Genomic DNA, 21,654 nt, shown 5'->3' on the forward strand with positions numbered 1-21,654 from the left:
CGCAGGCGAGCCAGGTCACAGGCCATGGCTAGGGACATGGGCATGGTCAGGCAGTTGTTTGATGATGCACCTGGAGGGAATGTCACAGTATGTCCTGGCTGCTCTGAGATTCTGCCTCAGGCCAGGCTGTGATGGCTTTAAAAAGACAATGTGTCTACCTGGGACTGGCAAGCTTCCCAATGACATGTATTCAGGTTCTTATACTGCCCTCCTCTCCATAGTATCTGAGGGGCTTAGGCTATTTGTAGGTAGTAGGTCATACTTAGATTGTAGGTCATCAATGGAATGAGTTTGGGGTTCTCAATCTGGACTCGGGTGAATGGTTATCAACATCATAAAGCAATCACTGCCTTCATCAGGATGGGTAGCCTGTACTCAAGAGAGGCCCAGGGCTGGAATAGCTGAGAGATTCTGCAGGTCGGTGCATTGGCAGAGCTGTGGGGGGGAGCCTAGAGCTGGAGTGGCAGAGGAGGCTGTGTTTGCGCACTGGGGGTCTACAAAGTCTCCCTGCCCTCCTCCTGTTCTTCCCTCCCTTCCTGATTCACTAACAATATCCCAGAATGTAGCGGTCCATGACCTCACTGACTGCAAAAGCCTCTTGACAGCCTATGCAAGCTGCCTTCTGCAGCGTCCGGCCCTGGCACGGTGCCAGCAAACCAGCCAGGGGCAGGGAGAATTGGAAGTGGCAGATGAATGGACCCTGGCTGGCTGGACAGCCTGGTGCATGGGGAGTCAGCCCAGAAATCTGGGCCTCCCTCGGCTCTCCTCACAGCTCTGACATAAGTCGGTCTAGGAAGGTACATCGCTCAGGGCTGTGAAAAATGTCAGGCCCTGTGTGACGTAGGTAGGTTGACCTAACCCGCACTGGAGATGCTGCAAGGTTGACGGAAGAATTCTTCTGTATGCCTTCCGGAGGGGTGGATTTACTGCAGCGATGGAAACCCCCTTTCATGCTGTGGGATGTGTCTACTGGGCAGCGCCGTAGTTGCTGCTCTGCGGTTTGTCGTGTAGACACAGCCTCACAGACACATAGAAAGGTGGGTGTTTAAATTGAATACACATCGATTGCCTCCATAGTGCCCTCAGCCACCTCTTCCATGCGTGTGGACGGAGCCCAGGCCAGGGGAGACCCTGTGTGGCGGCACTAGGCAGAAAAGGCTGGAAGCCAGAGAGAACCTCAGGGTCTGCTGGTGTCCAGCAGCCTCCAGGAAGAATCCTCTTGAGAATCACTAACACCAAGTCCAGTCTGTGCTAAAACACTAGGGACACTTCAGCTCTCACACACACGTGTGTGCTCTCACAGGCTTTTGCACACACATCTGGGGCTTTGTGGTTACGGGGCGGGCCAGGCAGCCATGTTTAGAAATGGGGTCCTGACCACTTCAGAAAGAGAGGGACAATGGCACCAGAATTCCACTGGCTCTCTGGTATTGGACTGAAGTGAGGCATAACGCAGTAAGTCAGCAGGCAGGCGGAGACGCAGCTGGGGGGCTGGGAGGGACGCTGGTTCCAGATGAGGTATGTCTAGCAGGGGCACTGCGGTCAAATCCCGCAACCCTGCAATAATGACTGTTATTAATACAGGGCTGGTGGCAAAGCTGTGTCTGCCCTGACTGGGCATGGGCACGGTCTGCTCCCGAGTTATGAAACTAACAAAAAAATACTTAGTTTGAAAAAGCAACTTGCCCGATGTCAGAAGCGTCAACAGAGGGTGACTCACTGGCCTAACCCTCAGGTGTAGACTGCCTGCTCCCTCTAGAATCATAGGGCGAGCTCCCGCCGAGGCCAATTCAGCCCCATTGTCCAGAGAGGAGCTGAATTCTCGATACATCCCTGAGTGTTTATCGGCCTGAGGAAACCTCAGGACAGGTGCTGGGTGGCTCTGGGTTAAAAAGCTCTGCAGCAGTTCACAGAGAAGTGGAGGAGGTTGACAATCCCTGGCCAAAATTTGCACTGGCGTGTTTGGTGTTGGCTACCACTCTCCCACTCGCCATGTCACCAGCAGCCCGTTCCATCCCTACGAAGTCTTGGCTGGCATTTAAGCGGGGCCCTACATGGTGAGAGGGAAGACACCGCACTCAGAAAAACCATGGAACACAGAACAGATGAATTCAGAATGTTGCCTATTTTTAAAAGCCCGGCCTTCCCAGCCAGTCCACTCAGCACCAATCAAGCGGGTTTGTAGCTCACTCACATTCGTTTGCTTGAAACTTCGAAACGGGCCTGGTTCTGAAAAAAGAAGTAAGCTGGTAAGGGCGTGTCAGTCTCCAAGGGCAGGTCCTAAAGAGTGGCAATGCTAGTAAGCCAGCTGTCCGGGGATTCGGTTATTATGGCCTGGCATTTTGCTTGCAGAATTGCGAGCTTTTGGTTTTGTGCAACATGGACCCATTAATAAGTGAGGACTAAATCTGCTCCCAGGGCGAATCGTAAGAGGCTGTGTTTCGTTGAGGTGCATTTTGGGAAAACCTTTCATGACGTTGGGGTTTGTTTGTTTGTTTTGGGGGCAGAATCCCAACAAGGCCACCTGGATGAGAGGGGCTAGAAATCTGAGCAATTTGTTAGCACCGATGACGCATGTGTCTTAAAACGAGGGCCGGTCACTGCTGATTGCGATTAACAACCATTCTGGACAGGCAAGAAAGGCAGGCTGGCCTTGTGGGTAAGGCGGTGGAGTGGGTCAGTTCCCAGCTCTGCCACAGGGTTCCTGCGTGACTGGGGCAAGTCACTGAATGTCCACAGGCCTGATTCACCCTCTTTGTGTATCGAGGCTGGTGCCAAAGGCTGTAGGGCAGGCCTGAGATCCCACCCTTGCTCAGACATAGCTTTGAGCAGGGGGTTGGACTAGATCACCTCCTGAGGTTCCTTCCAACCCTGATATTCTATGATTCTATGATAGCCCCAACAGTGCTGCAGCCCTGGGTGCAGGGGGAGCTCTGGGCAGAACAGAAGCAGGGAGTGGTGGCCTGGAAGAGGGAGGTAGCAGGAGCAGCCCTGCAAAGGGCCACAGGGACCTGAGTGCTGCCAGACCCAGGGCTAGGGCCCTCAGCTGCCTCTGAACAGGACAGGCACAGATGCCAGCCCAGGGATGAATCCTGTCTCTGGTGCCTCCATTCTCCATCCATACAATGGACATAATAAGAACATAAGAATGGCCATTCTGGGTCAGACCAATGGTATCCTGTCTTCCAGCAGTGGCCTGTGCCAGATGCTTCAGAGAAAATGAACACAACAGGGCGATTGTTGAGAGATCCATCCCCTGTCATCCAGTCCCAGCTTCTGGCAGTCAGAGGCCCAGGGACACCTGGACCGTGTGTTTCCCCATCTCCCAGGGGCACCAGGAGACTAAAGCCATTCGTGCATGAGAGGTGCTCAGATACATCACTGAGACAGGAAAAGCAGAGAAATCCTGGAACCACCAGATGAGCAGCGAGTCCTTAGCCTAAATCCCCGCAGGCATTTGCTGTCCGGTGGGGATGCCCCACCATGCCATTGTGACTTGGAGTGCACCAAGCCACCAGCGGGACTGGAAAACACCTTGTGCTTGACGCTCTTCCCAAGCGATTCAGTGCAGATGAGGGGAGGCGAGTCATAGACAGCGCAGTGGATCTAATTCTCCATTTAACTCCTATCAGCTTTCCCACACTCTGGGCAGTTCGTTTGTCAACAGTAATGGTCAGCGCCATTCACAGCAATGCGCAATTTGATTTAATTGTGTCTTCAAAAAACGGATTAGAACTGAGGAGCCAAAGCTTTGTATTTACAGGGGGAGATGTGTCTGAAATTAACCAAGGGCCCTGCGGCCTGGAGCTGATGGAAATTTAAAGAAATCAAGTGTGTGGAGCTCATTTTTCTGTAGTGGACACAACACAGCCACATAACCGGTCAGGACATGGTGCTCATGCGACCTCTAACCTTAATGAAAAGGAGGAAGAGACTTAAGTGAGTCCACACAGAGCTGAAGCAGGATCACACACAGCCACTGCTTTTCTAGGCCTGCTGACCTTGTGAAATCTGACCAGCTCCCAGCACCTGGCTTACACATTGTACAGAAATGAAGCCATAGCAAAACATAATTAAGGCCTTTCTGTCTAGCTGAGGTTTTTCTGTAGCACCTATCACCACAGCATCTAAGTGCTATCAGCTTTGGAGTTCCCTGTAACTCTTGTGGCTTCAATAACTCCTATGAAATACTGCTGCAGAAATCGCAGGTAGTGTTCCCAAACATTGTAGCACTGATACGGCCGGCTTTGGGCAATTACTGCAGGACACTGCTGTTCTGGTATCTCGGGGAACCTTATAGCAGGCTGCTTTTTGGTTGGGGTCATCACTGAGTCCCAGCCTGAAGCAATCGATCCAGCATTGACCAAGCGTAGCATAAATGAGTCAGCCTTCAAAACAACCGAAAGGGGATGCTGGATTCTGACTTTTAGCCACTCAGCTGAACTGTCAAGATTCCCCCTGCTCACTGTTTGATGGCAATAAAGCCTAATGGGGAAGGAGAAAGCTCTCTCGGGCTTTAATCTGAGATAAACATAAACATCTTTAAAACCCCCAGCCAGCCTTTTGGTTCATCTTTGCAAGAATGTGTTAGGATCATTCCATGGTGAGAGAGCTGTTTGGACATCGTGTGCTCCCTACTCCTCCCTGCTGTTCTTCCCGGGGACTGGCACAAGACAGGAAGGTCATTAGACAGCTGCAGGTGAATCCCGCCAAATTCAATTCACTACTTCCTGTTGTAAAACACCGTTCCCTTGACTGTGGAATACAGGGGATCCAGGCCTGTTCCGGCCCCTTCACACTAGTGCCAAATCACAATGAATTCAGTGCTTTGGGTCGTCACACAAGGATTTGCCCAATAACAGCACAACACACTATGTAAAAATACAGGTGGGGCATTGCTCACATATTGGCTACTGACCAGCCCAAGAGCTCACTGAAGGATAAAGGAAGCAGAATTCCAGGGTGCTCTGTGCATTTTGGTGCCTAGCATAATGGTTCAGTGCCTAGCATAATGGGGTCCTGATCCCCGGTTAGCCCTACTCTACTGCTGTCATTCTGAGCCAGGCAGCTGTTTTGATTGCTTACAAAGAAATTCAGTCCTCATTACAAACTCCAAGAAACACACACTCGACTCCAAAGTCAGCGGATGCTCATTTGACTAACTGCCCCAAAGCCGACACAGAATCTGTTCTCAGCACTGCCACAATAGTCAGGGGTGAAAGTAACTTAAAGGACTTACCGGTACTTCGGAGACCTGAGCGGGGGCGTGGCCTCTACCAGAAGAGGCGTGGCTCAACCAGAAGAGACGGGGCCTTTAAATACCCGGGTCCTTTAAATCAAGATTTAAAGGCCCAGGGCTCTGGCTGCAGCTGGGAGCCCCGGGGCCTTTAAATCAACCCCAGATCAGGGCTCAGGGGCGATTTAAAGGGCCCTGGGCTCCAGCCGTCGCTACTGCAGCGGAGCTCCGGGCCCTTTAAATCACCGCTGGAGCCCTGCCGCTGCTATCCCGGAGCTCCGGCAGTGGGGCTCGGGCAGCCCTTTAAAGAGCCCGGGGCTCCGGCTGCTGTGGGGAGCCTGGGACTCTTTAAAGTGCCAACCTGGGGAAGCCGGTCCGGTCTGGCATGGCCTACTGGCTCTTGCCGGTACACCTACCGTACCGTACTGACTTACTTTCACCTCTGACAATAGTTCATAGGCCCCCTCTGCCATCAGATGTCGGCTACTGCTCTGGAATACCACACTGAGCTGGGTCAGTAACCCCCGTGATTCATGCTCTGTCCACTTAATGACAACAGCCATGCTGGTGGGGTTGCTTAGCCAGCAAAACCATGGCCAAGTGCCAAGGATCACATTTTCCCTTGAGAAGAGAACGTCTGATATCCCGTTGGGTCTCTCATCTCCACAGGCAGGGCAGCACAGCACCCCCTAGCATCACACTGGGGCAACTGCTTTACAGCGGATGTACTCCATAGCACTGTGGTTCTTGGTCCCTGTAACACGGTGCTCACTGCACCCCACTGAGTTCAGCCTCCAGGCCCGCTCCCTAATGAGTCAGCTGGTGCCACACCAGTGCTCTTTATTCCTGTGTCCAATCCCCACCACCAAGCTCCAATTATTTACAGATTATGTACACATTTGGCCTAGCACAGACCTCACTGGCTGCTGGCTCCTTCTGAGCCTGCCCCCACCGCAGGCTTCCTCCCTCGGAAGCTTTTAGCCCCTGTTAACGAGGCTGGCAGGTGTGGCCAGTTTCCAGGCCAGTCCTAGATAGTGGGTCAGCCCCTACCCATTTCCCCTGGTTGGGGCAGGAGTGGCAGGAGCTGATTAGGGCTTCCCCTGCCACAGCCCCTTCCAGTAGCTGCATCACATAGGGATTTACGAGACAGATGATCAGTAGTTTGCAGGCTTCCAAGTTATTTAACATGATTCAACATTTTTGCTGCAGCCGTGCCTACAGGTCACCCTGGCTGGGTCCCATTGTGCTAGGCGCTGTACAGTTATGAAGTAAATAACAGTCCCTACCCCAAAGCGCTTATAGTCTAAAATAACGTTAGCATTAGGAAGCAAAGCAGAGATGTCGCAGAAGCCTGGTAGAAGCCTTCATGTAGGATTTATGTTGGAAAACGCTTCTCCAATCTCTGCCATCTCACTCCTGGGAGCCAGGAGCTAATCGATCCCTGGCATAGCTCCACTGATTTCACACCCCATCACCCATTCCTTCCCCTCCCATATTTATGCTGCAGCCCCCTTTGCAATAGCCATCCCCCTATTCATCTGCTGTGGTGAGGGGATCTCTGGGGCACTTCTCTTTCTAGCCAAGAGATGGGGTCAGAGGAAAGGGGGAAGTAAATACTGCATGTGAAAATGCCGTCTCTGACAGAGCGCTGAGGAAGGGTACAGCAGCACTCTGGATGCATTTGTCTCATGGCCGTCTCCTCTCTGCATATATAATTGCACTGCATGCCCTTGAATTTACATACAAGACTTAAAACACAATTAATTTTTGGCAGCTAGCAAAGCCCGAATGAGGCTAATCCCTTTAAATTTTGCATCGTTATCTCATTTTAGCATTATCTAGTTAAACTTAAATGGGCAGGGGGGAAAGTCAATTGCACTTATCTGAAGAGATGTTGCTCCCACTGGAAAATATTCAGTGTTTAGAAGGCCTAGTGGCTGCAGAGTGGAAGAGTGGAAAGCCATAGAGAGGAAAGAGGGGGTGCAGCGGGGTTTTCTGCACCATCCTTTCACCTCTAGGGTTCTCAGTGCAGAATCAAATTGGATCGCAAGTGAAAATGAATGTGATGAGTCTGATCTTGTTTCTATTGATCAAACGTTGTCAGTGTTCAATTAATAGAAACAACCCAGGATTAGAGCAGCTGGGGAGGTGGCAGGTTAAAATTGCCTGTGTTGTAAGTGGAGTGCTGTGTGGGGGCTCAGGACAGGAGGCTGTGGGTCAGGATTGAGCTGGGCTGGGACAGCTGCATGGGGGCTCAAGACAGGACAAGCAGGGGGGCTGTGAGTCAGCATAGCACTCAGCCTTTGCTCACTCATAGGAGTGAGGGTCTCCGTATATCTCTTCCCACAGCACAACTCCGTGCTTCTGAGTCAGACACTCCCCGTCCGACTTAGCTCACCGCTAAGCTAGAAGATCCCCATCCACTTCAGGCTCCCCTCCCCTGTGCATCAGCTCCTGTTGAAGGGAAGCCCTGACACCCAATTTGCCATCTCACAGGGGGAACTCACCCCGCCCCCCCGCGACTCTATCCTCCCCTTCCAATCCCCCGGCAGCTTGGCTGCATGTCCAACACATTCTCCCCGAGCCCTTCAGTTCTGGGGTGGCATCTGGCTGTGCGGTTTCAGGCTAGGCCGTGGCCTATGTCCCTTCTGGTGCCTTGGCTTCTGGAGCCACTGCGTTCACCTCCTTCCCAAGGGGCCCGGGGCAGCTCGCCCCGCTGTCGGTGAGCCCAGCAGGGGGGCACGAGACACACTGGCACTTAATTGGGCATGCTGAAGGGAGCTGTCCTCGGGGGGATGACTCCCCAGAGCCGCGCCCCCTTTCGCCTTAGAGACCAGGCCCCGGTTTCCAGAGCGGCCAGGGCAGGGCATGCTGCTCCCCACATTGCCCCACCCAGATGTGCAGAGAGCCCCTCTAGGGACCATAGGGCAGCTGGGTCACCAAGTCCTGTGCAGGACTCTCTGCTAAGGGGGCCATTTGGTGCCAACTGTGCTGGCGGTTTGTGTCCTGCGAGGAGCCAGGCTCCGAGCCATCGCCTGCCCGCTCACAAGCAGCTGCGCCGTGGCCAGGACTCAGTCTGCTCCTGCAGCGCCGCGGTGATGACCCTGGACGGTCCCCGGAGCCATCCCGCCCCTCGCGGAACAGCGGCCCCGGCTCACCGCTCCCGCTCGCGTCCCCGTGGGCAGGCGGGTGAGACTCACGTGTACAAAGGCTGTAGCTGTAAGTGTGACGTCTTCTGTGGGGCCTGGTAGCCGTAGGAATCGAATCCTCCGATGAAGTCAACTGGGGAGAGGAAAGAACAGAAGGTGGGTGTCAGCAGGGGCTCCAGCTGCTCCGCAGGGAGACGCGGCTGGAGCGGGACAGGGCAGTGGATTTTAGGCTCCTTCCTTCTTCTCTGCCCTCCCGCCCCCACTCTAGGTTAACGGCCCAATCCCCCAGCAACGGAACCTCCTGGTGACCATCTCAGAATGGGGTCAGCCAGCAGGGTCCCTCCATGCTCGTGCTGAGTGGCTGAGGGGGAGAAGGTGTGTGTCAGAGACAGAGCGTGTCGGACTGCGTGAATGCATGACAGGCAGAGAGTGCATCGGCATGCGAGCGTGTCCCCTGGTGCCTGGAGGAGGCCCCGGGGCCTGATCCCTCTCTCTCAGCGGTGGAAATCCTCAGTGACCCCACGGAAGTCAGTGCAGCATCCCAGCAGGAGAGCCAGGGTAAGCGAGAGGAGACTCCGGCCCAACATTCATACGCCTAGAGCACGCAGCCTGTGAGCTCAGTACGTGTGTCCCAGCTGCCTTCCCATTGCCCAGATGGAAGATAAATGCAGGAAGAGCCAGACTAACTTAAAAAGATCCCCCCGGCTCTTTTCTACTCAAGACAATAGACCTCGCATTTCACGCTGGACAAAGTGGGTAAAATTACCCTACCATTGTCTCCAAAGTGGGCATTTAAGGAGAATTATGGGTGATTTAAGTCTCATTTAAAGTGTGTAATTTAGAGGAATTACAGACACCAATAGATCAGTTTTCACTTCTGCGATGGTTGTGATTTCCCTCCGACAGATTAATCCCCCTTCAGACAGCATTAATACAAGGAGCCTGGTTATTGTTTTAGAGTCCATTACCTGGTCTATGAGCCCCGGGGGGCACTTGCCAGAATAAACAATGCGTGGGCCTACTCTGGAGCAGAAGAGACATGCAAACATGCCAAGTGAGTGGCCTGCCTCCAGTGCAAACCAGGGGAGCTTTCGGCACACACGGTGTCCAGAGGCGATGGGAAGTGGGCCGTACTGAGGGGAGACACTGGACCTGGATAAGTGGGCAGACTGCTGGCCTCAGCTCCCCAGAGCACATCTTGCCCTGGATTTCTGCTCCCCCTGCAATGTGGGCATCTATTACTAGGTGGGCAAAATCTTTTCAGTCAAGATCTTTTCTGCCCAATGTTTGCAAGCACTATTGCTCTTTTGTGTTGCTAACAGGCTAGCAGTGTTTGCTTGCCGGCTGCCAGACGCCCCCCTCCATCTCTCTCTCACACACACATACATACAGGCACTGTTGGCAAGTGCAAATCCTGCTGGGAAAGGGCCAAGTGAATTCTGCTGACTTACCAAGGCAGGTGGCTCCTTACCCCCCTGGATACAGGGGAGGAACTTTCTGGGGCAAGAGGATCTAGGATGTAGGCCGAGCAGTCATGAAGGAGGAGCCCCGAGGAGCTGCAGCGACTGGGAGGAGGTTTGACCTGAACTTTGTTACCTGATTATTGACTATGTTAATAAAGCCAAATCCCAGGTGGGGGGTGAGTGCAGATGCAGTCTGTAGAGCAGGCTTGGAAAGCGTTATTCTATCAAAAATCTCATTACTCAGTCAAGACCTTTCTCCTGCTACTCACAGTTTGTGCTTATCTAGCCACTTCCAGGATCTGAAAGCGCTCTACAGATGGTCACTAAGCTAATCCCCCACCCTGCAGTGCAGGCTGGTATCAGTATGCCCATGTTAAACATGGCACAGTGAGGGGAAGGATTTTCTTCCAGCTCATAAAGGAAGTTATGAGGACAGCCAGGAATCCCGGCTCCCATCCCTCTCCTGTAGCCATTCTTCCTTACTGAAGACAGGGAAGATGACAGGCTCTTTATTACTATTTATTATTTATATTGCAGGAGCACCGAGGAGAGCCCCAATGGATCAGGCTCCCATTGTGCTAGGCACTGTGCAAACACAGAACAAAGACAGTCCATGCCCCAAAGCACTTACAAATGAAGGCAGGAGACATGACTTTATCTGTGATCTGCAAAGCGCCGTGTACATTTCGGTGGCTCGGTAAATGTTCTCTAGTAATCACAGCACCCCCCCAGTGGTGCCTGCTGGTGCTAGCACTTCCAGGCTGGAGCCGATTCACCCCTGAAGAGGGGCACTTTCATGAGGGACTGTGACTATTTGAAAAATCCAGTGCAGGAGGATTGCCTCTCCCACCCACAATGCTGCCTGCCCTGGGGCAATACTGCCAGCATTATCCCCCGGGTTGTTTCAAATCACAGCTCAGGGTGACCTTTTCTGCTTTTTGTCCTGGATCAGCAGGGTTTCGATCCACCAGCCCTGGGCTCTTGAGGCAAGAGGGGGAAAGGGCTCCATTTTCTTTAAAGTTTGCAAAAGCAGATGCAGTGTCTTATCCCAGGATTGGCTCATCCCCATTCTCTGTCACATACCCTGGCTTCCTAGCCATCCCTTCATCCCTTTATTGACTCGCCATGCATTCCCCTCATCCTCCAGCAACTTCGCCTACTGTCCATCTGCTCACCCCCTGCTCCCCTTCCTGTCACCTTCACTGCTTTCCTCTCCCTCCCTCCAGCCACGGACACTTTCAGTGGTGTTCCCCTCCATCCCCTCACTGCCTCCCCATCCCTCTCTGACTCCAGTACAAAACTGCCTGCCTGGCTTTCAGAACTGCCCAAGAGCTTGCTCCTCCCGACCAATGACCTTACACCCACCCACTCCCTGAGCTGCTCACTCCAGCCCCCTCACCTCCCTCCCAATGATTCTTCACATCTGGGGCAAGGGGCAGGAAGGGTCCCTTTGTCCCTTGAATTTGCTCCATCTCTCTGGAGCTATCTTCCCACTGCTGTTTCTGAATCACTGAGTCGCTTCATCCCTCTAAATCTCCCTTGACAAATTCCCTTTCCCCTCTTGCCTGCGATTGTCTCTCTAGGCTGAGCGCCAGGCGATAACGCCTACTGGTGGTGCTACGGCAAAATAAGCCGCACTGTTATTCCTATAATCACTCTCAGCTTTGCCACTTAATTCTTCCTGCTGAAATGCTGGGGAGGAATTATACTTCAAAGTTTTCTATGCACTTGGCACCTAAACCCTCCTACGGACATCCTTGGGAGGAATTAAGTATGAGATGTCTGTGAATCCCCTGCAAAGTGGGCAGCCACTCCACTACCCAACGTGAACATAAGGCAGTTTTTGGACAGAGAAACTGTATTTAACCAAATTAGGTTCTCTCCCTGCAAAGCGGAGCCTCCGAGACACTCCGAGAGGGCCAGTGTGGCCGATCTCCTGGAAATAAATATATAAATAATTTAAGAACCATTGAATGCCATGGATTATCCTATTAGTGTTCTGGAAATCAGAGTGAAAAGTCAAGGGGGCCATCCTCCAGGCCTATTTGTCTTTCTAACTTAATATTCAACGAGTTCTCAGTTTTGACGGCATCCATCCATTTCCAAATCTAATAAGATATTCCATTAAAAAGATGCATTTGAATCTCAGCTACAGTGGCATTAATATTAAAAGTGTATTGAATGCATGAGTTTATTTGAATGCCATGTGCTGTGTGGAATGCAAACACAGTTCAAAGACAGCGGAGGCAGATAAGCTCCTTGCCAAATCTCAATATACATAAGCAACTTATTACAACAGGCGGTGTCCAATCTCACATGGAGATTTTTATTTTCCACTACATCGGTTTGAAATGCTGGTGGAAGGAAAATGCAGAGCGCGAGCCGGAATGTAGATCTCTTTCCTCCCCTAACGAGGTCTGGGAAGCAATTCACTCTTGTGCTGATACTAAGGCAGAGGTGGCCAAAGCCAGGGTCAAATTGCTCTGGGATGTGGTCAGTGGTTGTCCAGCAGAGGTGGTGCCCACAGTGACTACAGGTCTGAACATCTGCCAATGCAATGCGTTCTGGGACCCGTTGTCTCCTCTGGGCATGGCTTTGTAATTAAAGAGGAGGGCAGCTGCAGTCTGCTTCATTTTTGTAAGCACCACCCAGCAAGGTGCCAATGTGCCTCTGTTTACCCAGGTTTGGATACTTCTCTATTAAGCAAATGTTAGAGGCCAGCTGAGCCAGTTCTTCCTGCACTGCCGAGTTCTAGCTACAGCATTGTAGCACATTCCATGTAGACACTTTATGCAATGGGTAGGGTTGCCAATTTTCTAATCGCACAAAAACCGAACACCCCTTCCTTGAGGCCCTGCTCCTTCTCTGAGACCCCACCCCCACTCATTCCACCCCTCCATCCCCGTCACTTGTCCTCCCCCACCCTCACTCACTCGTTCATTTTCACCAGGCTGGGGTTGGGGTGTGGCAGGGGATGAGGGCCCGGCTGGGGGTGTGGGCTCTGGGATGGGGCCAGGGATGAGGGGTTTGGGGTGCAGGAGGGGGCTCCTGGCTGAGGGGTGGGGCTGAGCGGTTTTGAGTTTGGGAGAGAGCTCCAGGCTGAGGCAGGGCTTTGGGGTGTGGGAGGGGACACGGACTCTGGGCTGGGGGTGTGGGCTCTGGGGTTGGCCAGAAATGAGGGGTTCAGGATGCAGGAAGGGGCTGGTGCCTAGGGGTTTGAAGTGTGGGAGGGGGCTCTGGGCTGGGGCAGGGGGCTGGGATGCGGGAGGGGGGTACGGGATCTGGGCTGGGGGTTCAGGCTCTGGGGTGGGGCAAGAAATCAGGGGTTCAGGGTATGGGAGGGGACTACAGGCTGGGGCAGGGAGTTAGAGTGTGGGAGGGGGATACAGGCTCCGGCTAGGGGTTTGGGCTTTGGGGTGGGGCCGGGGATGAGGAGTTTGGGGTGTAGGAGGGGTCTCTGGGCTGGGGCCGAGGGGTTCGGCGTGCAGGAGGGGTCTCAGGCCTGGGGTAAGGGGTGGGTGGGCTCCGGGTGGCATTCACCTCAGGTGGCTCCCAGAAGTGGCCAGCATGTCCCTCTGGATCCAGGCACCAGGCACGGCCAGGTGGTTCTGCTCAGTGACCCCACCTGCAAGCGCTGCTCCCACAGTTCCCATTGGCCACAGTTCCTAGCCAATGGGAGCTGTGGAGCCGGCACTCAGGGCGGGGGCAGCACACAGAGCCCTCATGGCTGCCCCTGCGCCTAGGAGCCTGAGCGACATGCCAGCCACTTCCCGGTAGCTGCACAGAGCCGGGTAGGGAGCCTGCCAGCCCCACACCAACTGGACTTTTAATGGCCCGGTCAGCAGTGCTGACCAGAGCCACCAGGGTCAATTTTCAACCAGGTGTTCTGGTCGAAAACCAGACATCTGGCAATGCTACCAACCGGAGGGCTTCTCCCGTCAGTGCATATAATCCACCTCCCTGTGGTAGCTAGGTCAATGGAAGCATTCTTCTGTCAACCTAGCACTCTCTACACAGGGACTTAGGCTGGCTTAACTCCATCGCTCAGGGGTGTGGATTTTTCATACTCCTGAGCAACATAGTTAAGCCAACCTAATCTTCTAGTGTACACCAGGCCTTAGACACCACAGTTAGTAACTGCTAACCTAGGTACTATAACTAGCATGTGGAGACAGCCAGAATCGAAGGTTTCATTTGGATCATCATGCAAGAGCTGGAATGCTTCTCAGAATCTCTTTGGAGAGATACATCGCCAAGGTGGGCTGGCAGAACCACAGGGAGAGTCCAAAGTTACCAGAACTTTTTCAAGTGTCTGAAGTTTCAGATCAGCTTTGAATCTGGGGGCAGTTCTTGCTCGTCCCTCCTTCACAATCACAGCGATATGAAATAAGGCCAAAGGGAGATTGGAGGGGAGGCCCAGTCTCCCCAGTGCAGCAGGGTCTAAACCATACATGAGGCTTGTGCACTCATGGCAAAATGTGGGATTTGCACATGCAGTTTGGGCAGCCATTTTGGAAACCTGGGTCTCCTGAGGCGGCCATTATAGAATCATAGAAATGTACGGCTGGAAGGGACCTCCAGGGGTCATCTAGTCCAGCCACCTGAACTGAGTCAGGGCTTAGTAAACCTAGACCGACAGGTATTTGTCCAACCTGGTCTTAGAAACCTCCATTGATGGTGATTCCACAACCTCCCTTGGAATCCTATTTCATAGTTTAACAATCCTTAGAGTTAGAAAGGTTTTCCTACTAACTAGCCTAAATCTCACTTGCTCCTGTCCTCCCAAGTGCTTGCAACCCCTCCCATCTTGGTGTCATCTACACATATTATAAACACACTCTCCACTCCAGTATCCAAGTCATCAATGAAAATATTGAATTGTACTGACCCAGGACTAACCCCTCCCAGTTTGACAACCTTATATGATCTGAGCCTGCCCCTGAACGGGTGCCAAGTACTCCCTTCCCCCCCATTGCTTTCCTGGCCAGCATGCTGCAGAGAGGGTTTCAGGAGCCCCTTGGGGTGCTGCAATGGAGCAGCTAAAGCGCGAGGAGCCCAAACACAAAGTGCCAGCATCCAAACGTCTTGTGGAAACGACCGCACCAAGGTGTGAATGAATGCTTGCCTCAGTGACCTCAGCCTGTCACAGCTGGCTGTGCTTGGGAAAAGAGCTCCCACCAGGATGCTGCGTGGCCCACATACCCTAGGCAGCCCTGCGTCAGGGACATTTAGCAGACAGAGATTCTAAGGGGAAGCGATGGGGACTTAACCCCCAGAAAAAATCTGGTTACAAACTGGGAGAGGTCTAAGGACGTGGTGACTGAGTTTTGCTGCAGTAGCAACCTTGGATGATGACATGAAGGCAGCTAAAGCAAGCAGAAAGATGGCACAGTGGTTTGTGCACCTTGGGAGGTTGGGGTTTAAATCCCTGCTCCACCACTTTCTTCCTCTGTGGCCTTGGGCGAGTCACTTAGCTTTTCTGTGTCTCTATTTCTCATCTGTATAACAGGGTCTCACAGAGCTGGATGAGGCTAAATACATGAAAGATTTGGAGGCACTCACATAATATGGCGATGGGAGCCATGTGAGTACATAAAATAGAAGGAATTCATCAGTGACAGGCCTCCTACACGAGTCACTTATTTGATGTGGTTTGTGGGGACGTTCCTTGCTGGGGCTTTTTGTTTGATTTACTGGCTGGCTGCGGTAAATCACTGTCTCCGTTTCATTATTCGATGCTGTCAACTGGCTGGAATTAATGATTTGCAGATGAGTAGTAAATGCCACTGGATGGTTATCAGTGTGATTGTACCTTTAATTATTGGCTGAGCACTCAGCACTTGTATGTGGCTGTCTGCAATATTGTTCAATGGAAATAAATGAAATAGATTTTTTAAAAAAATTCTCCCATAGCTGTGCTTACATTTCCTTTCCTCTGTTGGGTTACAAATAAATGGAGTAGGTTGGATCGGTAACAATCTGTGATTATGGCTCTGTGGGTATCCGTCTTTCTGCACAGTGTACTGCACAGTGTCCCATACTATTCTTCCCGCTGGTACTGCTGCTACCATTTCAAAAGCTGGCTAGGAGAAGATAATATTCCATATTTACTGTACCTGAGCAGTGCATAGAAGGGCGAAGCAGGTAAAAGAGCCTACTCTGGTGGAAGCCAGGGGAGAGGCAGGATGTTTCAGTGGTTAGAGCACTGACCAGAGTTCAATTCCTGCTCTGCCACAAACGTCCCGGGCATGTGTCTCTGTGCCTCATCTCTAAAATGGGGCCCTGTGTCAAAGCCTGGGAGGCTCTCCAACACTTATGGAATGGGAGCTGTTTAAGAATGACAGGACACGGTGGCCAAGGGCTTGCTACATGGGATGTGAACGTGCAGTGTGCCAGGCAGTGACGCCACGTGCAGACACTGCCAAAGCACAGCGACTGTGCTTTGGCCTGCTGCTGTTGGAAACGGGACTAGGACAAAGCGCACTCCGAAGCTTTTAGTGCGCGGGGGGAGCGTCCGCGAGGACATTACTGTGCAGCAAGTGACTGTGCTAAAGAGTCACACCCTGGCTTGCCGCACACTAATGCCCCCTGGAGGCGAGCCATAAGAGAACTGCAATGTGCAATGAAACTTCTAAAGGACATACTTGCTCCCACAATTATCCCTATTTCATGAACCCAAATCCCCCTTTCCCTGCAACGAAAGAGCAGTATAACAGCCTGTGCTGTTAAGAAATTCCCTCAAAAGGGAACTGTGACGAAGGGCTGATAAGGCCTGTAATACTGGGGCAAATGCTGCCCTACAGCCTATGTCGGCAAAACTTATATTGCTCGGGGCGGGGGGTGAATATTCAACCCCCTGGAGCGACATAAGTTACACTGACATAACTGTTTATGTGCACAGTGCTGTCGGTGGGAGAACATATGCCACCGACCTAGCTTATGCTGCTCGTGGAGGTGGGTTTTTTATGTCAACAAGAGAGACCTCTCCTGTCGGCATAGAGCATCTTAGCCAGACGCGCTGCAGTGGCACAGCCGTATCGCTCTGTATACACATACCCTTTCGGAATGAACGGTTGGCCAAAGTTCTGCTGATGGCTAGAAAGACCTGTGTTCTTTACGTTGGATGAATCCTTTGTATTGGCCTAGCTGGGGGCTCCTCGGTGCTCTTGTAGGTCTTCGTGTTGTAGAAAAAGGTTTGCTAAAAGCACTTGTGTGTGTAAACATCTCTATCTTTTGAAAACCTTTCTCCATCATGCAAAGACCTACAATAACAAAACCAACACCATTTCATATGATTTGTATCAGATTAATAAAAACCTACAGTTATGGCCCCAAGTCGTATAGTAACATGATTGTTAGGCTGAACTATTTGAGACCAGCATGAGTTTTGGCAATCTGTCATCACGTCCATTCTGGGTGTTATTCAGTAGGGCCATTTTGGACATTTGACTGCTTCTGGATGCCCGGGTGACACATTAGCGCAGATGGCTTTGTGTTTTTCCATCTGTGCTTGGCTGGCTTGGCTGGAAGGTTGTGGCTGCTGCTGTGGCATCTCGTTACAGTGCTTCAAGCCCTTGCCTCCTCCAGATGGGACAGTGCCAATGCCTTCCATTTCTTGGAAGAGTCAGCTGGTGTTGAGCATGGTGGCCCACGTAGTAAGTGGCACTTCAGGCCGAGAGAAGAGAACCTACATGAACTCAGAACTGATTAGGCTCCTGGATGAGGTCTTAGGTTTTGGTTCTATTCTCCCCTATTCAGGTTCATATATGGTACCCATCACCACAGGATCTGAGGACTTTCCAGAAGCACATTAAGTGACGTAACTAGCAGCTGTCACATGTTTCTAATCCATGAATCCCCAAAGAGCGTCCAGGTGACCCATAGCTGAGCTGGTTCAGCTTACAGTCCCCGGAACAACTGTGATGCTGGCGGTAGGGTTGTTCAGAGCATGGCATGTGGCCAATCTCTGTTCCCAGGTTCTCCCTGAAGGCTCATCTCCACCACAAAACCCTCTTGTGTTAAGACTCAACTGGGAAGAGCAGAGTTAGTCAATATGATGCTGACCATGACTGCGTGGTGTCATGTCCAGCACCACCCTAGCTCATTGTGGTTAGACCCTGCCCCCAGAAGGCATCGGGTGGGAGACTCCTTTGGTTGATCTGCACTCAGGCTAACATTTCACCCATGCTTTTATCCAGAGCCAAAGGTTCCTGGATGCTATAAAGTTGCTCCTACTAACTCTAAAATCCTGAACTCCAGGCATCCCCACACCTCTGCAAGAATCCAAATCCATCAGCAAACCACTTCCCCTCATAAAAGGAAGTGTTTGAGATTTACAGGAGAAGTCTCCAAAATGAATAGGTGCATAAACATTGATCCTGCTACAGACAAAAATACGCTGGAAGTTCCATGTCTTCAGCTGCTATTTATCGCCCAATATTGATATTTTAGGTGGCACTTTGCTGCGCCAGACACCACAGCACTGGGCTTTAAGAGGCAGTGAACTGAATGTCCAGGTTTTCGCACTGATCAGTTAATTTAGCCGTCTGTCATCTCCAGGCCTGAAAACGTGACACAGAATCTGGAACGTGGTCAGCTGAGGAAAAACAGAAGGGTGCTTATCCTGCACACTGCTCACTGCTTATCCTGCACACTGTGTTGGGCAGTCCCTCTGCAGGGGCCCAATCCAAATCCCCTTGAAATAAGCCTTCTGCTCCCACTGACTTCCATGGGCGTTGGATTCATAGAATCATAGAATATCAGGGTTGGAAGGGACCCCAGAAGGTCATCTAGTCCAACCCCCTGCTCGAAGCAGGACCAATTCCCAGTTAAATCATCCCAGCCAGGGCTTTGTCAAGCCTGACCTTAAAAACCTCTAAGGAAGGAGATTCTACCACCTCCCTAGGTAACGCATTCCAGTGTTTCACCACCCTCTTAGTGAAAAAGTTTTTCCTAATATCCAATCTAAACCTCCCCCACTGCAACTTGAGACCATTACTCCTCGTTCTGTCATCTGCTACCATTGAGAACAGTCTAGAGCCATCCTCTTTGGAACCCCCTTTCAGGTAGTTGAAAGCAGCTATCAAATCCCCCCTCATTCTTCTCTTCTGCAGGCTAAACAATCCCAGCTCCCTCAGCCTCTCCTCATAAGTCATGTGTTCCAGACCCCTAATCATTTTTGTTGCCCTTCGCTGGACTCTCTCCAATTTATCCACATGGATTGGGGTCTAATGCCATGGTGGTGCTTCCTGTGGACATCCTGTGTATCATTAACATGTAGCTTCACTCAGCCTCTTCATCAGAGACAGAGCTGGAGTGGAAGATTGATCAAAGGACAGAGGATTGGCCCAGAAGGCTTATTCTGACAAGCACTTGATTGTTCCATCATTTTCCCATTGTATTTCTCTTTTAAGCTAACAAACACAGCACTGATTGAACCAGCTGTCTTATTAGCCAACCTCCCTGCTTTGGGTTGGGGCACAGTGAATGAAACCCATGCTGTGCAAAGAGCCTGCCTTAGGACTATGCATATAAATCTATATGCGTAGACTGTAATTCCTGCTTAAACCATAGAGCAACATGACCTACACAGGATCACACAGCCAGTCAGTTGCAGAATAGAAACCAGGGGCTCTGACTCCCTGCACTTACCGTTAGACTACACTGCCTTCCTGATAAACCAGTGCTTGGGGAATCCAGATTGTGGAGAATGCTGGGGATGGGGAAGGTTGGTGGGTGGGAAGGTGAGGGAAGGGGCATTTTTGCGAGGGGGAAATGGGGAAGAAATCATGCTGGAGCTCACAAGGCCTGCACTTTTGCTTTTTTGTTGTCTGTCCATATCTGACTGTCTGTCTTGTTATTTGTATTTGTAAGATCTTCGAGGCAGAGACCTCTTCCATTCCATGTGCATGCAGCAGCCAAACCTGGCTGGGGCTTTTAGGTGCTACCGAAAAACAAGGAATCATTTCCTCAATGGGCATGTATGCCAGCGGGCAACACCACATAAGAGCAACAGGAGGTGTTGCAGGAGCAACCCCAGGCCAGAATCTGGGACAGGCCCTGGCCTCCCGCCATCATTTATTAGTTAAACGGCTCTCGATAACCGATGGCCGCTAGTTCTGTCTTTCTGGCCCCTATAGGGAGCAGGTTCTCTTCAGGCTATCAGCTGGCCCTGCAGCGAGGGAGGCAGTCGTACTGTGGGGCTAGGCACATCTCCCCTTAAAGGGATCAGTCACCCTGTGATAGGGCATCATTAAACCTGAGGGGTCTGGGGGGAGGGCTGGAGGGAACGGATCAAAGGTGAGGATCCTGGATTTTGTCATTTGATGGCGTAGGACTCAGCTTTGGAACTGGAGCCTCCTTGGAAGTGGAGCCCAGAGGAAAAGGAGCATGGTCCCTTTCCCCTTCATTAATCCCGACACTTCTGCTGTGCCCAGCACTGGCTGTGCAAACCAATGTACCACATTATCCCCGATTCTTTTGCAATGCTGCCGCTCACTCTCTGTGACTAATAGCAAAAGCACTTACAGCTGTCTTCTTCCTCCATAAACACTTTGCTGACATAGCAGGCATAGACGAATCCAAAGAGCTTAAAAACAAAAACACAGAGAGAAAAGCCAATTATTTGGAGCTCGAGACATGTGAAACCAGACAGATAGCCAGGGTCGGAAGTAGCAGCAGTGGACATGGGCAGACTATCCAGAGCGAATAATCTATCAAGTCAATTTAATCTCCTTATCTTGCTCACCCGTTACCTGCAAACAGATTTAGAAGGTTACAAATTTCTTCGTAAATTTCAATTTCACAATCTGTTCCTGTTGGGTGAAATTCAGAGGGGCCAGCACGGACCTATGCATCCTCAGCCCTGTGGGCTAAAGTGGGATTAACTAATATTAACCATGTTTATTACGGCAGTGGTCTGGGACCAACTGAGAATGGTGCCCCATTGCACTAGGCGCTGCACAGAAGGGTAAATGGTGCATAGGCCTGGTGCAGGTTTTCTGCATGGGACGAATTTTACCCTTTGGCTCTGTTTTCAACTCTGTTCATGGCAGGTGACAGGTCACCTAAATCACATGGCATTAGTCCTGGCCTCTGATGAGATGTCCAGAAACCAATTTAAGACAAATCAGCTCAGCTTGTATGTTTAGACAAGCGCTCAGCAGGTGAGTGGGAGGGATATGTCCTAGCACCTTGGCCAGAAGGGTTCTGTGACATCAGTCCATACTGGTGGTGACAGCATTTGGGGAGAGCTCTTTTGGGACAGGATTATGGGGCTCTGTTGGAGCTGGAAGGGGTCTGCCCTTGCCCTCCACACTTCAAATCCCTCCAGTTTGTTCCATGAAGTTGGAACTGGGGAACAAAGGTGGAGCTCTCTTTGGTTCCAATATTTGCACTTCATGGGCTCTGTCTGCAGGAGGCCCCATTGCCTGAGTCACTTACACCTGGACTGGAGAAAGCACTGGGGTCCTGGACTAAATGGAAGATGGTCCTGTCACTGACCCCAGGGTCCTCAGAGGTGGCCTGCGGCACCAGATGCACTTTGCTCCATGGCATGGCAAAGGCAGGAGAGGATTTCTCGAGCGGTGCTGCTATGGGAGGTGTGTGCTGGAAACTGGGACTGAACTCGCAGGTACTATGCAGAGGGAGATATCTCTGGCCTTGTTCCCCTTGCAGACCCTGCCAGGCCACACACCCTGCCTGCATGAGAGGCCACCTGACCTGACAGGAAGCCTGCCATTAGCTCGGAGACATCAAGCTGCAGAGGCTGGTGGGAAGCAGGCCCTTCTCAAAGCTCACGTGACCC

The 21,654-nt window shown here is 51.7% G+C and overlaps 1 protein-coding gene across 1 annotated transcript in view; it reads right to left on the bottom strand.

The window, feature by feature from the left end:
- Positions 1-21,654, bottom strand: part of NKAIN1 (sodium/potassium transporting ATPase interacting 1) — a 205,754-nt gene that overhangs the window by 26,091 nt on the left and 158,009 nt on the right. The window contains exons 5-6 of the mRNA XM_073317792.1: positions 20,376-20,436; positions 8,437-8,518 (exon numbers count right to left, since the gene is read on the bottom strand). Coding sequence (XP_073173893.1) covers positions 8,437-8,518; positions 20,376-20,436 — 143 coding nt within the window. The remainder of the gene's footprint in view (positions 1-8,436; positions 8,519-20,375; positions 20,437-21,654) is intronic.

This window comes from Lepidochelys kempii, chromosome 19, assembly GCF_965140265.1.
Source record: "Lepidochelys kempii isolate rLepKem1 chromosome 19, rLepKem1.hap2, whole genome shotgun sequence".
NCBI classification, from domain to species: Eukaryota; Metazoa; Chordata; order Testudines; family Cheloniidae; genus Lepidochelys; species Lepidochelys kempii.